This window comes from Gracilinanus agilis, chromosome 2, assembly GCF_016433145.1.
Source record: "Gracilinanus agilis isolate LMUSP501 chromosome 2, AgileGrace, whole genome shotgun sequence".
Lineage (NCBI taxonomy): Eukaryota > Metazoa > Chordata > Mammalia > Didelphimorphia > Didelphidae > Gracilinanus > Gracilinanus agilis.
The window spans coordinates 446,281,438-446,302,628 of record NC_058131.1 but is presented as its reverse complement, the minus strand read 5'-3'; the positions used below and the strand labels follow the sequence as shown (position 1 = coordinate 446,302,628).

General features: G+C 36.2%; 1 protein-coding gene across 1 annotated transcript in view; it reads right to left on the bottom strand.

Moving 5' to 3' along the window:
• Window positions 1-1,660: 1,660 nt before the first annotated feature.
• FAM177A1 (family with sequence similarity 177 member A1) overlaps window positions 1,661-21,191 on the bottom strand; it is a 40,041-nt gene continuing 20,510 nt past the window's right edge. The window contains exons 3-5 of the mRNA XM_044664760.1: window positions 16,738-16,804; window positions 12,311-12,408; window positions 1,661-2,380 (exon numbers count right to left, since the gene is read on the bottom strand). Coding sequence (XP_044520695.1) covers window positions 2,177-2,380; window positions 12,311-12,408; window positions 16,738-16,804 — 369 coding nt within the window. The 3' untranslated portion in view covers window positions 1,661-2,176. The remainder of the gene's footprint in view (window positions 2,381-12,310; window positions 12,409-16,737; window positions 16,805-21,191) is intronic.

Below are 21,191 nucleotides of genomic sequence, written 5' to 3'. Positions count from 1 at the left end.
TAGCGAGGGACAACTGTACTTTTATTTTGTGCCAGTTAAAGGATTCCTTAAAATTGAAGAGGAATAAAGCACCATAAAGTAATTGTAAAAAAGGAGATGAATTATGGGTAGAAACAAATGAACTTCAGGTTCACGCAAAGCAAATAATTTAATTAAGAGGTAATAATTTTGACCATTTTAAACAATTTGCATAAACTAAGTATTACATATTAAGGCACAGTAAATATATTGGATATAAAGTTAGGACAAGGACCTGCCTGATCATGATTAATATAGTACAGAAAGACAGTTCTGGAAGTTCAAATTTTAACATTAAAAGTTAACAATTCTAAACTCACAGTTAAATTCCTAGCTTTATCCAATGGGAGAAATACTTGCCTACTTATGGTACTATAAGTTTAGAGGGTAGGAAAAGGCTTAGAGGGGGAGTGGTAGAAGAAATGCAGAAATGACTAGCAGGAAAATTTTAGGTAGGTTAGGTGGTATTTTAGAAGAAATCTCTACCCTATAAGTAGTAACTCAATGGAAAATTTACTTTTGAATGAGTGAAACTGTCAAATATAAAGTTAATTATTATCATTTGAAAGGGAAAGTACCACATACCTGCTAACAGCATGCTTTTAAAAAATTATTCTGCCAAGGGGTAGGGTAGCTAAGGGGCTCAACAGATTGACAGCCAGGTCCAGAGACAGAAAGTCTTGGGTTCGAAATCTGACTTCAGACACTTCCTAGCTGTGTGACCTCAGGCAAGTCACTAAACCCCCACTGCTTAGCCCTTACTTCTCTTTCTGCCTTGAAACCAATACACAATATTACTCTTCCAGTAAATGGTAAAAGATTATGAGGGGGAGGCTTGTTTTTAGATATCAAATCTTGATTTTTCCTTTAAATCTATTAAAACCTACTTTTAAAAAGATGCAAATCTGAGGGCAGAAATGAGATATAAAAATCTGATTTCTACTTCAGATTTTTTTCAAACTAACGCTTTGTGATCAGATAGATCATGAAAGCAGGTTTTCACAACAGATGTGGTTGTTTTTATACATACATACTTATTTAAATGGAAGACAGAAGATTTGGTTAATTTTGTTTAGATGGCTTTTAACAATTATCTCTCATTTCTGAAAACTTTGGTAAGTTTTTTAGTGTGTTTCTTACTGTATTTTAAAAGTAGCACTTCTAAAACATTCCTCTGATTCTTTCTTGCCCCTATACTGCTTAATGTTACAAGTGGCCATCACAAACAAATGTCATACCTGTGTACATTTGAGCTCATTTTTAAAAATAACAATATTATTGTAAGGTTTGCAAATAACATGCTATTTTGAAATACTTATCACACTTCGTTTTATCCACTAGAAAACAAAGAATGATAAAGGCAAAAACTTCATTGCCAAAAGTAGGAATCTTTTTGAGCAATTTTTATATCTATTTAATTTGAATATACTCTGTAAATTATTCAGTTGCTAACTGGATTTTTATAGCTGCTATAAAAAGGATTTTAAAAACTGAAAATGGGTAAAAATTTTATTTGGGCCTTAATCTCACTATTAAGAAAAAGTCAAGATTAAAGAGGTCTAAATAAACTAAAATTTATATTACAAATTAAAAGTTAATTTGAAAAGAACAGAATTGAACAATTCCATTCTTCTTGAATCATTTTCCATGACTAATCGGAATACACATTTTTCTAAACTAACAATAAAAAATGTTGTCCATCTTGTTTCACAAGACCAAATTTTAAGCACCGAGGAAAGACATCTTAGTATAAAACCAGTCAACATAAATATGGCTACAAATTAGAAAATATTTTTAAAAATCTTACTTTGTTTTGAAATTTTAATGTCAGTACAGTTTCATTTTCCATATACTCACCCAGTTTTATAAACATAAAATTACATGTTTTTTTTGACTGTCATGAGACATTTAGCCAAAAGATCTTTTACTGCTTTTATATAGATCTAAGCTTCAGCTCTAGTCTTCTCATGCCTGTAAGCAAGTCTTTGTTTGAAAGAAAACTTTTTACTAGATAGATTTTGTACTTTAAGAGGCAACCTGAAGCTGCTAAAGGGGAATTCAATAAAACTTTAAATACAAATAACCAAATAACCACTGTAAGTTTCCCTGGGTTAAAAAAAATACCTTGGTGTTTAAAATTTGTTAAGTTGTTTTTATTCTAAGTTGTGGTTAGGCTTTGTTTATTTTCAATAGGTGCTTCACAGTCTCCATCCATTTCAAAATTCAGGTTCACAAATGAACTTGATGCCAAAGTTTCTGGCTGGTCTGTCTGAACAGTGGAATCTGTCTGAAGCGTCTTCTGTTCCTGATACTGTCTTTCTGCCTCTTCGGACATTCGATTTTCTTCTTCTTCCTCTTCCTCCTAAGAGAAAATACAATTAAATACCATGGAAATTTAATGGTGAGATGTTTTCTCTGAATCGTTCAACTAGGCCAAAAATAAAAAAATATAGGTTATAAAGAGAAATTACTAAAGCTGGGGTTATCTTGCAAGGTACTTGAGAGCAAGGGACAAGGCTTTCAAGGATTCATTCAACAATTCCTTATGATACACTTACTTGCAAAACACTGGATCAGGCAATATGGACCCTATACTCAAAACATGACATTTATGTAGTCACAAAATCTGGATTGAGTAATAAACTTGGAGGGAGTGAACTTGAAAGGACAAAATGTTTTGTGAAGTAAAAGACTTTCTGATTATGTAACCTTGGGCAAGTTACCTTTGCCTTCCTCAGTTTCCCTCAAATGTAAAATATGGATAGTATGTATCTTCCAGGATTGTTTTGAGGATCAAATGAGATATTTGTCAAGGTCTTAGCACAGTGCCAGGCACATAGTAGTTGATTAATAAATGTTTGTTCTCTTCCTTCAAAGGAAATTCCATGCTTGGTTCAGGAAAAGTTCTGATCCACTCTAGGGCTCCCTATTGCTTCTAGTATCAGATAAGAATGTTTGCTTTTATAGGCTTACCTTTTCTAGTTTCATTGGACATTACTCCTCCTCTCACACTCTTTAATTTAGCCAAACTGACCTCTTTTTCTAACAGGACCATGAATGCCTCTCCTCTTTACCACAATCTCACAACTACTTTGTAGTTGGTTACTTTTTTTGTGGGAGTTTTTCTGAATATACTTCCATAAATACTAGTCTCTCCCATTAGCATGTAAAGTCCTTGTGAATGGATACTGTTTAGTTCTCTGTACTCGTATCCAATTCATGTGCAAGTCAGGACATCCCAATACCCACCAGAACTTACATAGTGCCTAGCACATAGTAGGTGCTTGACTGAGGTTAAATTTGAGTCAGATGAATGATCAGTACAATTTCACAAAGAATGACATGAACAAACCTGAAAAATAACGTATGATGGAATTTAGGATGACTGAAGCATGATTAATATGAAAGGCAGAAGGAAGAGAGAACCACCAAGAAAGGGGTACTGGATTATGAAGAGCAATGAAAGCCAGGCTAAGGACACTTGTCTTCCATACGTAAGAAGTTACCATTGATGAGTTTTCAACACTGTAGTAAAGTAGATTTATGTACAAGGAAGAATAACCTGGCAGTAGTTGAGGAAGCAGCCCAGGGTGGTGTTATTGAATATAAGTATTCTAGAAATAGCAATGGAAAGAATAGGAAGGGGGAAAATTCCTGAGATAATATAGAGAAGTAAATAGAATTTGGTAAGTGGCCTAATGGGAGGGGTAAAGGAGAGAAGAATAATTTTGAGACATTAAAAAAAAAAAAACAAGAAATCTCAGGTGCTAGAATCAAAGGAGTCAGTTTTTTGAGATAAATTGTGAATATACTGTTGATGTTCTCATATGAGTAGCAGTAGCAACATTCTAAAAGACAGAAGATAAGACTGGAGATGGGAAGAGAGGTCAGCAGCATTGGCAATACCAAACAAGGAGTCATCAGCAATCAGATTAGGTTAACTTCATGGGAAAATGAGATTGTAAAATAGACATAGAGACAGAAGGCCACATAATGTAAGTTACCTTATTTGATCTTACAATAGTCCTGTACTATATAGTAGTAGGTGCTGTTTTCTTCATTTTTTTTTTATCATTTAGTCCTGTCTGATTCTTTTGTGTCCCTATCTGGGCTTTTCTTGTGGCAAAGATACTGGATACAGCTAGTAAGTGTCTGGTCCAGATCTGAACTCAGGAAGAGGAGTCTTTCTGATTGCATATCCAGCACTCTATCTACTGTGCCACCTAGCTGCCTCATCTTCATTTTATAAATGAGGAAATTGAGGTTAACTGATATGCCCTGAGTCACAGAGCTAGTAAGCATTTAAATTGAAATCTTTCTGATTCCAAATCCAACACTATAGCATGCCAGTAGCAGCCATTATACTTAAAGACAAAAGTGAAAGTCCCTGTCTTCAAATGCTTACACTACATTTTGGGAGGAAACATACATATATAAATAATATAAAATATACAGGCCAACTGTCCTGCCTTTCAGCCCAAAGCATGCAAGACCAGACCAGAGTTAAAGTTCACATCTGCCTTCATTATCAATGCTCCTCTCATCCAATGATAAAATCTAGAGTCACTCTTGAATTCTGGTAACCTCCCTCATTTCTACTGTCCTAACCTCACCTGAGGAGCAAACCCCTGCTTTCTAACCCCTGTTGCTCCTACTCTCAGACCCATCTACCTCACCCATACTGCACTGCCCCTTTTCACTAGGTCTTCTGCAATTCCCAATCTGTAATTAAGAAATTTCCCTTCATTTTTTCGATCTTTCATGCCCCTTTCATTTTCTCACTGAGACCCAGCTCCCCCCACCTACCATGATACTAAGAGTTCTCCCAGGGCTAATCACAGTTTGTGTTAACCCCTAATGGAGTCCTTCCCAGAGCACAAGTCACTTCTTCCTGCTGCCTCATTCCATCCTGGAATTCCCAGCTCCAGCTCCTTCCCTGTTAGACACATCTTAATACCTAATCTACAACTAATCTTATCTTCCTCAAAACACTTCTAATCTTTACCTATTTCCCAGCTATAAAAGTTCAATGGAAAATTTAACAATCAGTACCTGGTAGAAACTGTTTCCTAAGTCTGTTCCAATGCTCTATCCTATGCCCTCTTCTCTTTTCTCTCTACATTCTTTTTTTGGTAACCTCATTGGCTCCAGTGGATTCAATTATCATTCTGTGCAGATTCCCAGACATATATCCAGCTGAGGTTTTCTCCTAAAGTCTTACATGTAATATATTTGTTTATTTTACATATATTTACATATGTATTTCTGTCTTCCCAATACTTTTAAGCTCCTTGAAAGAAAAGATTATTATACTCTTTAGAATTATATCTGCACTGTCTAGCATAGTGCCTGGCACATAGAAGGTGTTTAAGGACTGTGTATGATTGTCAATTATGAGCTGCCTTTGGGATTTTTCAAACCAGATGTCCCTGATATATAAACTTGAGACATCCAAAAAAGAAGTATATTTTCCCCTAAACCCATACTTCTTCCAGACCTTTCTGTTTCTGTAAAGGACACCACCATTCTTTCAATCTCTTATAGGCATTATCTCCAAATCTTCATTTTCTTTTACTCCAAATAGCTAAATTGGTTGCTAAAGTCTGTCATTTCTATCTCCACATCTTTCATATCTATGCCACCTTCTTTCCACCACCCTAAGTTAGATCCTTAATCCTTTTAGCCCTAACTACTGTAATTATCTATTTAGTGTCCCTATCTCAAGCCTGTCCTAACCCCAGGGTCATTCTCCACATAACTACCAAAGGGATTTTCTTTACACAGAGATCTTGTCGTATTACCTCTCCATTCAACAAACTCCAGTGGTTCCTTACTTCCTCTAAGATCAAACAGAAATTCCTCTGTTGGCAGTTAAAGTTTTCAAAAACTTTTCTACCTTTTCAGGTTTTTTAGATATATTGTTACTCTCTGCTTGCTCTATAGTCCAACCATACTGACCTGCATGCTGTTAACACAATGCTCTATCTAGCATCTGGTGTCTTTTGCACTGGCTGTTTACTCCATGCTAGGAATGAATCAACAATCATTTATTAAACTCCACAGGAGATACTGGGTCTACAAAGAAAAAAAATGAAATAGTCCTTTCTACTGGGGAAGAGATATCATGTACATATATAAATACAGGGTAATTAAAGAGGAAAAAGTATAAGCAATTGAGATCAGGAAAAGCTCCTTTACCCGAGTCTTGCAAGAAGAACTCTATGAGAACAAGAAGAGTTCTATGAGGTGAAGGTGAGGAGTTGAGTACATTTTAAGCTTGAGGACGTGGCCAAAGCAAAGGCACTTAAGTAGATAACAGCAAGTGCATGAGGAAGAGCAAGGAGAGTCTGGCCTGAAGAGTAAGGAAAGGTAAATCATATGTAATGAGGCCGGAGGGCAGGTTTTGAAGGGCTTTAAAAGCTGGATTTGCTATTTAATTCTAGAGTGTAAAAAAGATGGGCACCAGGGATGTTAAAATATAATCTAAATGGTTGTGGGTACACACACTGGGTTGAAGGAGAGACAGGACCAGGTTAGGGAGACCAGAGTACACAGCTAAGCTGCTGCTAACTGACAAAAATGGCTGCTGGCCAACTTTCACCACTAGACCAGAGTCTTTGAAACCAGCAGGCAAGGTAAAAGGTTTTAACAGTTTTTAATTATGAGAAACTAAAAGGATGGGATAGGAGTTTCTACACTAAAACCTAATGGGCAAAACCACAGGGCAAGGGGGAGGACTTAACTTCTCTAATACTAATTGACCAAGGCCAGGCTGGGCATAAAGGAGCTGTTCAGGAGTCTCTGGGGGGCTGCTTCAAACCTGGTTCCAGCCAGGTTTGACCAGCACAGCTAAAGGGCCTGTGGGTGGCTTTGAGGGTTTCTCATGGTAATCTACAGATGATCTCAGGATGCCAAAAGCCAAGGTGGTCCATGGTATCCAAGTAGAGCGAGTGTGCTTGAGATGCTGTCCACCAGATCTCAAACTCCTCCTCCACCTGGTGCTGCTCTGTTGTTCTTGTCCACCTGCTAGATGCCACCACCACTCAGGATCCCAGGGAAATCAGGATGCAGGGTGTCCTTAATTCTGAGATCTCCCAGGGCTAACAACAGTTTGTGCCAACCACTAATGGAGTCTCTCTCAGAGCATAAGCCCCTTCCTGCTCCTTCATTCCATCTTGGAATTCTCCAGCTCCAGCCCTTCCAGCTAGATCCCACCTTAATACTTAATTAATTACTAATTTTCCTCACAACAAGAGGCAACTACTCCCTGTAGTACTAAGTAGTGGAGTGATATAGTCAGATTTAGACTTTGGCAGCTATGTGGAGGATAGACCTGTAGAATTGGGAGTGCCCTGAGGAAACGAGATCAATTTAGAGGCAAATGCAATTGTCTGGACTAGAAGTATTAAGATAGTGAGCAGATAAAATGAAATGTTGCAGATATAGAAGCAGCAGGGTTGGGAAATTAATTGAAGGGAATTAGGGTGGGGAAAAATGAAGAGTCAAGGATAATGGCAAAGTTGCTAGAATGGCAACCTTGACAAGAATGGTGGTGCTCTTGAGAGAAATAAATCACTGGGAGAGGGATGAATAGCTTTTGGTAGGGGAAAGGTACAGAGAATGAATGGGAATATGAACACTATGAGTGAACATGTTGAATTTGAGGTGTCTCCAGTTCATCTGGTCTGAAATGTTCAACAGACTGTTGCAGTAGAGAACTTGGGAGAAAAATTAGGGCTGGATATATAATCTGGGAATAATCTGCACAGAAGTAATTTAATCCATGAAGCCTAGAGAGGTCACCAATAAAGAAAGCATAAAGAAGGAAGAGGACCCAAGACAGCTTTGGGGTTTGCCCATAATTACGGTGTATATAAATGATAAAATAACAGCAACAACAACAAAAAAGAAAAAACCATCTGTGTACCGGGATTGGTGCTAAGATAGAGGAATACAAAGAATGGCAAAAACAGTCTCTGCCCTCAACAAATTCACAATCTAATCAGGAAGACAACATGAAAACAACTATCTACAAATGATGAAAAAGATAATTTAGAGGTAATTGCAGAGCAGACACTAACATTAAGGAGGACCAAAAAAATCTTCCTACATAAACTGGGATTTTAGCGGAGATTTCAAGTAAGTTAGGAGACAGAGATAAGGAACAGAACTCTTGGTCTGAATGCTACCCAGTGAAGATACATAAAGTTAGGAAATGGAGTGACATTTGTTTGACAAAAAGCAAGGAGGCTAATGTCATTAGAGGAGTAAAATGCATGAAGACCTGAAAGGTAAGAAGGAAGTAGATTATGAAAGGCTTTAAAAGTGAAACAGAGGATTTTATATTTAATCATACAGGTGATAGGGAACCACTGGAGTTTGCTGAGGGGGAGGGGAATAATATGGTCAGACCTGGACTACAGGAAAACCAGTTTGATAATTAAGTAGAGGACCTAGGAGAAGAAAGCAATCAGTAATGACAAATGCTACAGAAGTGTGAAGAAATATGAAGATTGAGAAAAGACGGTAAGATCTGGCAATTAAGAGATTATTGGTAATTACTCTTGGTTGATAAGGTTGGAATAAGATAACAGAAGCTTTATAAGATAGTGAGAGAAGAAGAGGCAATGGGTAGAGGCAGCTTTTTCAAAGAGTTTAGCTCAAAAGAGGTAAGATACAGGCAAGAGCTTGAGGGGATGGTCTTGAGGGCCTAGTAAAAATTTTTTTTAAGGGTGGAGAGATTTCAATGTTTTTGATAGCAGAAAAGGAACCAGGAGATACAGAGTAAAGATTAAGAGTAGGGGATGGGATGTGAGGGAAGAATGACAGAGAGGAATCTTTTAAAGAAAGTTAGGGGAAATATCTGAGGAGCATGTAAAGGGGTTGGGCTTGACAAAGACAAGAGCCATCTTATTAACAGAGTTTGGAGGAAAGGAAGAAGGAACTGGGCATTGATTAAGCACTTAATATGTGTCTGGTACTGTGCTTAGGAACTTTTACAATTATTCTTATTTGATCCTCACAGCAACGCATGAGGCAGGTGCTATTTTTATCCTTACTTTACAACTGAGGAAACTAAGGCAGATAGAATTTAAGTGACTTGCTTGATGTCACACACTATTAGGTGTCTGAGACTATATTTTAATTCAGTTTTTCACTCTATCTACTGAAGAAAGAGATATTAGAGAACATCAATTTGAAGAGAACAGAAAGGGAAATGAATGAGCTCAGGGCAAATGGCCTCAATTATCTAATTAATTCCAAACCACACCATCTTGGAATCCTTGGTTTCTTTTGTCTCCATCTACCTTGGTTGCTTGTGCATGCTTCCAAAACTTCCTTGTATTTGTTTTGATTATATTCTATACCTACTTATATGCATAGATGTTATTTTCTTTTATTAAATTATAAGTTCCCTGATTATTTCATTTTGTATACCCTGCACTTAGCAAAGTGCCTAGTTCAGTGATTTCCAAAGTGGGTGCCACGGCCCCCTGGTGGGTGCTGCAGCAATCCAGGGAGGCGGTGATGGCCACAGGTGCATTTGGGGGCAATAAATAACTGTAAGGGGGCGGTGACAGTATATGACAGAGGGCGCTAAGTACTATTTTTTCTGGAAAGGGGGCGGTAGGCCAAAAAAGTTTGGGAACCATTGGCCTAGTTGACTGACTAAAAATAAATACTAGATAACTTAAATGGAAAAAGAATTAGCTGCTTGGGGAATCAAGGCGATGCTTGAATGGGGTTTTAAAGGAAGCAAGGGGTAAGTAGGGAGAGAAAATACATATATATGGGATCAGCAGGTGTTTGCTTATATCTGTGGTTTCAGCCATCCAAGGCAGATTTTGGAATGGTTACCCTGTGGATATAGGGTCCTACTGTACATTTACTGTGAATGAAAAGAAATTTATTTCAGATTTCACCTTCAACATTCACCAGTATGGAACTGTGTAGAGAAGTGTAAAGAGGGAGAGAGGGGAGGCCAGGTATCCAGGGCTGTGGATAGGCAAAAGTGAAGGATTTTAGATTGGCAATAATAACACCTAACATTTTAAAAGCATTATCTTTACAATACTTCTGCAAAGTACATAGGAAAAAGTACTATCCTTTCAATTTTATTTATTTCAGTTGTTTTCAGCTATTTTCGACTCTTTGTGACCCCATTTGAGGTTTTCTTGGAAAATATATTAGTGATCCTTTTCCAGCTCATTCTATGGATTAGGAAATTAAGGCAAACAGCTAGCTATGATTTCGGAAAGATAAATGTTCCTGCCTGCAGACCCAACACTCTATCCACTGCATCACTTATCTGCTTCAAAGTTAAACAGAAACTTAGAGACTGACTTGCCAAAGCAAATAACAATACATCGGAGATACAAATTCAGGTTTTCTGACACCCAAGTGAATCAGAGAGGTGGCTGTGACCCATTAATGCAAGATCAAATAAGTAAGCAAGAGAAGCAAGAGTAAAGGAGACAGATTAGAATAAAAGAGAGGTTCAAGTTCACAAATGTGGGTGAAGAATAAGTTTGTCAGTGAGACTGAAGAAGCAGAAGTATAAAAGTATGGAGGTAATTATGGCATTCTGTGGATTTGCAAATACGAACAAGAGAAGGAGGAGGAGGATAAAGCTGGCATTTATAACAGTACTTTAAGGTTTACAAAGCTCTGTTCACATTATCTCATTTTATCCTCTCAATAACCCTGCTGCTATTATTACCTCCATTTTACCAGGGGCAAACTCAGGTTGATAAATGCTTATTTACTGGGCAAGTTTAAGTGGCCTGCCAAAAGTCAAACAATTGGTGTCTTAGGCTAGATTTGAACCATGGTGTTCCTGATTCCAAGTCAATCTATCTTCTGTGCCACAAAGCTGCCTATAAGATGGATAAGAAGGCTCAAAAGGTTTGCTATCTTCAAAAATAGAAGGCATATAACTATCTTGATAGCATAGAGTCAAAATATTAATGAATGAAGAAACTGAGTGAGTAAAAAGTTAAACAATTTGTTCACAACAGGATTCTCAATTTAGTGTTCTCTGTCTTAAAGTGTTTCATAAGCAAAACTGTGAACTTTTTGAAATGATACTTAACCTTTCGTGCTAGCTATGTAGTATTTCAGACTTTCATTAAGTGAAGAAAATATTCTGATTGCCTCATAAAGTTTATATGTACACTAATAATAACTGGCATTTATATAGCAACTTAAGGTTTGCAAAGCATTTTTCATAATTAACTTATTTAAGCCTCATAGTAATCCTGAGAGGGAAGATATTACAGATATTCTTACCCCAACTTCACAGATGAGGAAAATGAGCTTCAGAGATATCAGTCAACAAAGCACTTACATGTGCCAGGCACCATTATAGGTGCTAGTGGTACAAAGACAAAAATGAAACAGTTTCTACCCTGAAATAGCTTACATCCTATCAGAGGACACAATATAAATACACATATAATTATATACACTATAAGTACAAAATAATTAGGGGGATACCACCAGCTAGGGAATAAGGATCAGAAAAGGTTTCCAGTATAAGGTAAAATTGAAGCTAAGTTTAAAAGACAGAATGGATGCAAAATGCAGAGGTGAGGAAAGAGAACATTCCAGGCATGAGGGGACAACCTGTACAAAGGTACAGATACATATATCATGTGTAAGGAACAGCAAGAAAAGCATAGAGGGTGGCCACTGGTTATGTAACTAATAAGTGTGAAAGGCAGAATTCAAAGTCATGTTTAACTCCAATGCCAGGGCTCTTCTCTTCAATGTCATGCTGCTAACTTATTATGTATATCAGAAAAGGGCAAACATTAGAAATTTCAGAGCTAGTTCAAAAGAGTAAACATCCTCTAAGCTTCTGTGATATTTTTAAATTACAGAACAGATCTGAATAGTTAAGAGTGAAATTATGGTCAAAGGCATAAAAATAGGGGCAGTTAGGTGGCTCAGTGGATTAAGAGTCAGGCCCAAAGATAGGAAGTCCTGGGTTCAAATCTGACCTCAGATACTTTCTAGGTATGTGACCCTGGGCAAGTCACTTAACCCCCATTGCCTAGCCCTTACCACTCTTCTGTCTTAGAACCAATACTGGTTCTAAGACAGAAGGTAAGGGTTAAAAAAAAAAAAAGCATGAAAATATAGTAAATTTGTGTCTGAAAGAGAAATCACTAATTCTGGGATGATATTCCTAGTGCAAATGAGATGGCTTTTTAAAAATATAGGTGAAAGTTAACTGATATCCATATAAACCTTGAATTAAAAAAAATATAAGCAATAAAGAGAGACACACCTCTTTCTTCATCCGGTAATACTCATCAATGGCATATTGGTACTTTGGGGTGCTGACACCCAGAAGTGATGCAATCTTCTCTCCAAGGAAGTCGCACACTGAGGGTACAAAATTTAAAATATAAGAAAATTCTGAATAAAAACTTGAACTTTAATTTTTAATTCAACAAACATTTTAGTAACTATTTACTGTGTACAGAGTAAGATAAGAGGGAGGTGAGGTAAAAAGTTTAAATAAGACAACTTTACCCACATGGAATTTCTTAAGGATGTAATCAAATGTATTAACATGGGAAAATGTTGTATATGTCTCAGGGGCAACTAATAAACCATTTTGGCTATGTAATAGGGAGCACAGAAACAGATTTAATGTTTAAGGAAAATTTGTTTGGTAGCAGTGCGTGGGATAGGTGAACTGGGAAGAGTAGAGGCAGGAAATTATGTTAAGTGGCTATTGCAAGGCAACTAGTAGCTCAGTAGATCAGGGCTGGGGATGGCAGGTCCGGGTTCAAATATGTCTTCAGGTACATCCTAGCTATATGATCCTGTGCAAGTCACTTAACCACATTTGCCTAGACTTTACTGGTATTCTGCCTTGGGACTGAAACTTAGTATCAGTTCTAAGACAGAAGGTAAGGGTTTTTAAAAAAGGCTATTGCTATTAGTCTAGCAGGGTGGTAGGTAATAAGGACCTGTACTAAGCTGTTAGTACAAATAGAAAGGAGAGAGCAGATGGAAATTAATCCCTTAGAGCTTTGAAACTAGAGAGGTGGAGAAAAAAATTAAGTAAAGTTTTGAGCATGGGAGACCAGATGATTAAGTAACTGATGAGCTATGCTGAGTTTGAGGTGTAAATAGGACAAACTATATGTAGATATGGTTTGGGGGACATATGTAGATAGTTGGAAATGTAAGCCTCCAGGGAACTTGGGAGAGAGGTTACTGCTAGATAGTTGGGAATTATCTGCTTGGAAATGATGCTATGTAAAGTCAGAAGAATGGATGAAATTACTAAAGGAGAAAATATAGTGAGAATACAAAAAGGACCAAATACAGAACCTTGGAGAAAACCTCACCTTAAAGAGTAGTAAGAAGTTGAAGAATCAGTGAAAGAAAAAGAAGAAACAGATGGAGAGATATGAATAGAACTGGAAGAATGTGTTATTTTGGAAGTCAAGGGAAATGGCCAGTTATCCAGAAGGAATAGTTAGAGCTGTCAAATGCTGCAGAGAAATCAAAGATATTTCATAACTATAATTTTTCTAACCTTATCTTCATTTAAATGTAATGTCAATGAAATATAATAGCTGATAAGCAAGTATGAAGAGAATATAATTCAAATCTAAGAAGAGACAGTTTAGCACAATAAAAAGAGTAATTTAAGTCAAAATCCAACAGAAAGCAGATAGGTTCATAAATGGAGTGTGATATGGACGTTACAGTACTTTTATTAACTCTAGAGGTCAAAATTTTAAGAATGCAATAAAATAAGAATTTATTAAATACATACTGTGTGCAAGGCAAGGTGCTAGGAATACAAAGACACAACAAAGGCATTCCTGTCCTCAAAGGACCTTTTGTACTATAGGAGACTAGACATAGAATGTATATATAAAGCAATAAAAAAAAATAATTAGAAAGAGGTAAAATCTCTAACATATTTAGATTCTTTTATGAGTGGGAAATACATTTCTGGCATGCAGATCAAAGATGGACTGCTATATGTGGGAAGAATAAGAAGGCAAGTATAGTTAGAATGTAGATTGCTTGGAGGAGAGCAATGCAAAAATAAGTTTGGAAAAGATGCCTGGAGCCAGACTGAGAAGGATTTAAATGCCAACATAAGCATTTTAAAAAATTTTACCCTCATAGAAACAGGAACCACTAAGATTCTTAGGGAGGAACAGGTTTTAGGAATATCAGTTGGCAACTGTGTGAATGATAGACTAGTGAGAGATTAGAATCAGGGAGACCAATAAGCATTTATTAATAGCCTACAATGTGCTAAGCACTATGCTAGTTGCTAGATACAAAATACAAAAGTGAAATAGTCTTTACCTTCAAAGAACTTAACACGTTTTATTGGCTGATTAGAATGCTATTGCAATACCCTGACTGAAATTAAAAAACAGAAAAATAGATTACGCTAGGTTAGCAAAATCCAGAAATATATAAAACAAGAAGCTTAGTTTTTGATAAAGTCAAGAACCTCAATTAATAGACGGACTGCCTTTTTGATAAGAACTTTTAAGAAAACTAGAAAGCAAGCTAGCAAAAATTTAGACCAATCACACAATTACCACTATATATCAAAATGGTTACGTGACCTAAATCTAAAACGTCACACCATAAAAACAGAATAGAACAAGATCATATATCTTTCATAATATTGCTAATGATAGAATCCGTAAAGCCAATTAGGGATGGATTGAAGATGTCATAAAAGATAAAAGACATAATTTTGGCTACATACAATTAAAATATTTTTAATAAATAATAAAAAATGGAATAAGATAAATGGAAAAGTAGGAAAAATATCTGCAATCAAATATAGCTGATGAAACTCCAATATGCAAACTACATAAGAAAGTGACAAGAAAACATAATATCAAGACATGTTCCCTATTAGATTAGTGGCTAAAGGATATGAAGTTTTCAAAAGAACTGCTAAATGGCTACATGAAAAGAAGTTTCACACTAATAATAATAAGATAAATACAAACTAAAACAACTCTTACCTCACACCAAGCCAATTGGCAAAGATGACCAAAAAATGGTAATAACCACTATTGGAGGGGCTGTGGGAGGTAAGGAAGTCAAATGTACTATTGGCAGAGTCTAATCATTCTAGACAACAGTTTAAAATAATGCAAAGTAATTATACTGTCCATATGCAACAATCTTATTATTCTATCTGGGGAAGTGCCCCAAAGAAATAAAAAAGCCAAAGATCTAATACATATCAAACTATTAACAGTCTATGGTAGCAAAGAACTGCATATAAAATGGGTGCCAATCATTAGAGAATTACTAGAAATCTATGATACAACAAATTAAATGGAATATAGTAAAAATTAGTGAATAGAAAAAAATAATGAATAATAGGAAGTCAGGAAAACATGGGAAGATTTTTCTGAAATGACAAAGTAAAACAGACAACTCCAAGAAAGTAATATGTTGCTGCCCATCCAAGTACCAAAATGATGTAAATGTTCTCTAAATCTCTAAATCAAATTGAACTCTGAATAACTGAAAATTTAATGAAGCTCTCAGAGTCAGACAATGAAATAGAGGTCTCCCAGTTTCCCATTATGGCAGAAAAGTGGAGAGGGAGGGTTTACTAAGATATAATTCTGTATAAATTTTTAGATGTAGATACTGCATTGGATATATTGGCTTAATTGTTTTTATTTGTCACAAGAAAGGGTTCACAGGTGATGTGTGAAAACATGGGGTAATAATAAGACGTTTTTCCATTGAATTGAAACAAGAGGTGATAATGGCTATAAGAGTTGAGAGATGGGAGATAGAAGCAAAAAATACTGCAGGAACAGAATTAATGAGATGAGACATCTGAGTAAATGGAGAGAACATGGAAACGTGAAGAATGACTCCAAAGATGAAAAACTGAGTGAATAAAGGAAACAGAGAAGTCTATAGGAAGGGCAAGTCTAGGGAATAGGGAAGTTAATTGATTTTGAGATGCCTATGAGATCATGTAAGTAGAGATATCAATCAACAAGCATTTATTAAGTGCTTACTATATTCCAGGCACTGGATATTCACAGATAAAATGAAACAGTTCTTGTCTTCAGGGAAGAGTGGACAGTTAATGATGCATGATAGAATTTAAGAGAAAGAACAGTATTATATACATAGTTTGGAGAGTCATATTCATAAGATAGTAACTGAACCTATGAGAGTTAATGAGATAACCAAAATATGAAGCTTGGAAGAAAAGTCAGGAGTGTCCTAAGCAGAGTCTGATTCTTTCTACGAATACATGAGAGAAAGGAATAGAATATGGATGATGATATGGCAAATTAGAATGAGAAGGAATAGGCAGAAAATTAGGAATAGGGCAAGAAGGTAACAATGTCATGAAAGCCAAGGGAAGAGAAAATGTTCAGGAGGAGGCAGTCAATTATGGCATAAAGAGCTCAGAGAACAAAAAGAATAAGGATTATTTAAAAAGAATAAGGATAAGCAAGCAAAGTTAGCCATTAAGATATCATTGGTAGGTGAGGAAATGATAGATGAGAAAGGGGTATGGTTTAGCAGTTTAAAGTTGTAAAAATAGGCAGATGTTGGAGAGAGGTTGTTTCTGATTACACTCTTTTCTTCATTTCTGTCCCTGTATTATGGTTCACTAAATCAATGTTGCTAGAGTTACCTGCTATTCACAGTATTTAAATATTAAAGCAATACCTGAAAGGGTTGATGTGGCAGCACGAAGCATGTAAAACCATAAGTAGGGGCCCCAGGTAAGTTTTGTCTGTAACAGCAAGAAGTCAAAACGATTTGTAGCAACATTCAACATTTTAACATTGTTACTATATACACATGGTAGGTAAGCCCAAATTAATCACATACTTGTTAAGTGGACAGGATAAAAATCTGTCTAACATCTAAGTACGTTTCTAAAAGCTTTTTGGAGATAATTCTAATGAGAACATTTTACAACTATAAACACTTGAAAGGAACTCAATAAACTTATTTATACAGCAGAATTCCAAAATCTCAGAGCAGAAAGGGACCAAAAAATCAAGGTGCCTAACCTTTTAATTCACTGATAGTGTTTTTAAAAATATACATCCAACTTGATCATTCAGTGACGAATAATTAAAATTATTTATTATCTAAATCAGTGATGGTGAACCTATGGCATGGGTGCCAAAGATGGCATGCAGAGCATTCTCTGTGGGCACGTGGCTGCCCTCTCCCAACCCAGAGTTCATTACTAGAAAAGCAAAGAGATTCAGGCAGAGCTGCTTTCCTCCCCCTCTCCACCTGCAGAGAGATCGTGGCACTCCCCTCACCCTCTCTACACATGCTGAGGACATTCCTCACTTCATCTACCTCCTCTGCCCAGCAGCCCAATGGGAGCACTTTCTCTCACCCCTGTGTGGGGTAAGGGTGGGGGCAGGGTGCATCCAACATTCAAAGGGGCTGAGGAGTATGGCATGCCATTGGGGGGGAAGCAGGCATGACACTAAGTCTAGGGGTGGGTGGGATGGGGGCAGGGTCCAGCACACCATCTTTAAAAGGTTCACCATCACTGGTCTAGATTCTTTCTGCTCTCATTTGTGGCTTTTGGTCATTTCATTGTTTTTAGGCAGTCAGATAAGTACAATTTTAGAAATGGAGGGGACCTTGAGAGTCAATACAAATCATGTCAACAAGCATTTATTAAATGTCTACTGTGTGCCAGGCATTGTGCTAAATGCTAAGGTTACAACAAAAGGAAAAAATATAGATTCTCCTCTCAAAAGGAGTTCACAGTCTAATGGTGAAGCCAACATGCAAACAACTATGTACAAAGAAGGCATATACAGAATAAATTGGAGAAAATCTTAGAGAGAAGGACATTTCAGAGGACCCAGAAAAGCTTCTTACAGAAGGTAGAAGGAAACCAAGGACAGCAGAAAGTAATGGTAAGGAGGAAGAAAATCCGAGGCATAGAAATCATTTAGTTAGATAATTCTTTTTATCAGAAAGATAAGAAAAATTGAGGGCAAGGGATTAAATGGCTCTTGTAGGGAACTAGGCAACGTAGCAAGCAGTTAACCATTCAACAAATGTTAAGGGTCTATATGTCTATCAAACAATATTAAGCATGAAAAGATACATATTTTAGATGACCCAGTGCCTGCCCTCAAGGACTTATAGACAATGTTAGTGAACTAGAGAGACAAAGTGCAAACACTGATAGCTATACTTTACACGATGAACAAATTATAGCACTACTATTCCTGATTTTAGTCACTCCCACCTAGGAATATCAGGTAAGATGATGGTAAAATTTAAGTTGGGCTACCTCCTCTTCTCTTTATTAATAATGTTTCTTACGTCATCATAGTTATCCAAGTAACTCTTTCCTTCTCTCTTCTTCCCAAAGAGCCATTTCATAATAACATAATAACAAATAGTATTTTTAGAGAAGGGGAAAAAATTAATAGGTTACTACTGGATATTTGGGAATCATCTTTATGGAAGGGAAGTGATGCTATATGAAGTCATTAGGATGAATGAAATTTAAACCTTGATGACTGGAAAGATTAGCTTCAAGAGAAATAGGGAAGTTAGGAAAAGGATGGGTTTTTTGGGAAAAATAAGTTCTGTTTTACACATTTTGACTTTGAGATGTCTATAGGAAACTCAGTTCTAACTGTCTAATAGAGTTGGTAAAGCAGGACTAGTATTCTCGATGAGAGATAGATGTCTCTATTTGCACTGAGATAATTGAACATATGGGTTCTAATGAGATTAGAGACTGTAAAGAAATAAAAATGGGTTCAAGACAGAGACGCCTACAGCTAAAAAGGCGGGGGGAGCAATGTGTGTGCACACACACATCAGAAATATTAAAGATATTGAAAAAATAGTTCTTTTTTTCATTAAGTTTAGAGTCATTATAATACTTTTGTAACATCCCAACTAACCTGCTTGTTTCCTCTTCAATTTTGAGCCCACCTCACTATCCATTTACCATGCCTATTCAAAAAAATATGCTGATGGAGAAACTCTATACATTGTCAATCCAACTTTATATCATTATTTGTATTGGTTTTTCCGATGACGATCATTAGACCAAATTCTTTTAAGTTATTATGAATTTCATTTAGATCTGCGCAGTATCTTCCATAAATAAGAGCTTCCGGAAAACCTCAAGATCTATGGAAAATGCCTCTGACTTGACCTCTTCCATGACCACTTCCAAGACCACTGTCTTCCATGAGTGATAATTACCAATGACAAATATTTATCTGTTTTATGCCTCAACTGATGTTAATAATCAAAAGGTTGAACAAAGTTTTCTGTTATATATTTCAAAGAACTTTGGATAATTTTGATGTGCTTGGAATAATGGAAGAAAGATTTTAAGGCAGTACTTGGCTCTACTACAACAATTGCTCTTTTATAAGCAAATACAGATAATAGAGAAATCTTGTATATTCTACATCTTTCAGGCAATTTTGTGATGGTTAAGACTTAATCTACTGTGCTCATTAAAGGCTGTTTTCTAATACACTTATCAAAAATGGCCTTGATGCCTGTTTTGATTATCCTTTTTAAAAAAAATTAATATAAGTACAAAAGTAGGTACAAATAGGTAATTACTGATGCTTTCTTAGGCAATACTGTAATAATTTACAAGATTTTTTTCTCCCTCTACCTTTGGTATATACTTCAATATATTTTGAGATGTCTCTTTCATAGATCTTGAGAAACGATCCCTCAATGCTCTCACAACTGTGCCACTGCCAGCACAGACTGTATATATGTTTGGTTTTTACTCATGTTTTCTTCAGTGCCAAATTCATTCCATCATGAAGAAAATCAAGGACTATGATGTTAAGAGTTCAAACATTGAAGGAGTGGAAACAAGTTTCTGTAGGTCTGAGTGTGGAAAAAAGTTATAAAAATTTTCACAAATGGTTTTTATTTCCCAAGTTAGTTGTCCTTTCTTCCAATTTCACCCTTAAAGGACCATGGTATGAATGGATTTATAATTGGGCATCTTAATAAAACTTTTCTTAGCACCTGAAGGACTGGAATTTTAAAATAAGTCAAAGGACCAACCTTTATCAACTGATGCAGTTAAGTTTTCTTTTTTTTTTTTTTTTATCATCTATAGAACAGTGGTTCCCAACCTTTTTTGGCCCACTGCCCCCTTTTCAGAAAAAATATTACTTAGCCCCCTGGAAACTAATTTTTTTTAAATTTTAATAGCAATTAATAGGAAAGATAAATGCACCAGTGGCCATCACCGCCCCCCGGATCGCTGCAGCACCCACCAGGTGGGCAGTAGCGCCCACTTTGGGAATCACTGCTATAGAGCAAAGAAATACAGATAACAAGAGGAAAATTTTTATTTCAAAGTATAGTAATTTTTGTTTCACATAACATACCTGGCTTAACACTTCTTCAAGTGTTAAAACTTGTTTTCCCTCCCTTTGACCCTTGATATTATAAAAGACAATAGTACTCGTCACCTTCTATGATTCTTAGCATTTTATAGCAAAAGTTTATACACAAAACCAGTGTCGCCTTGGTTGCCATCTATGTTTGAGAATCAATTATTCATTGCCCAAGATGGTGATTAAGTTCTTTTGGTCTCCTATGGGCAATTGACTTAGATTAGTTAGACTTTGGATTTGTGATATGATTAGGGTCAACACATCCTTTCTTCATTCATATTCTATTTTTCAGTGTTAATTTGTTTAATTAGGTCAAGTCAATAGACCAGTCAAAAATTCCAGAGGGCTGATGGTGAAACATGCAATCCAGCATCAAAGAGACTCAAAATGCAGGATAAGATATATGTTTTCATACACAGTGTGGGAATTTGTTTTGCTTAACTGTACTTGTTAAAAAGTTGTTTTTTCCCCCCTTTTTTGCCAAAGGGAATGTGAGTGAGTTGATGGAAGAAAAAGGGAAGCTAAGATTAGAGTTGCCAAAACAAAAACAAAAACAGAGTCACTGAAGCATTTTTGAATGCACAGAAAAAAGAGAATTTAATCTAGAAAGAATCACAGACAAGTAGCACAACTATGAAATAATATGAAAGTAATACAATGAATTTATTACATACTTAAAAAGAAAAGCAAGTTCTAAATAATAAAAGACCAGTTTCATGCATAATCCCTTTTTTATTTTAA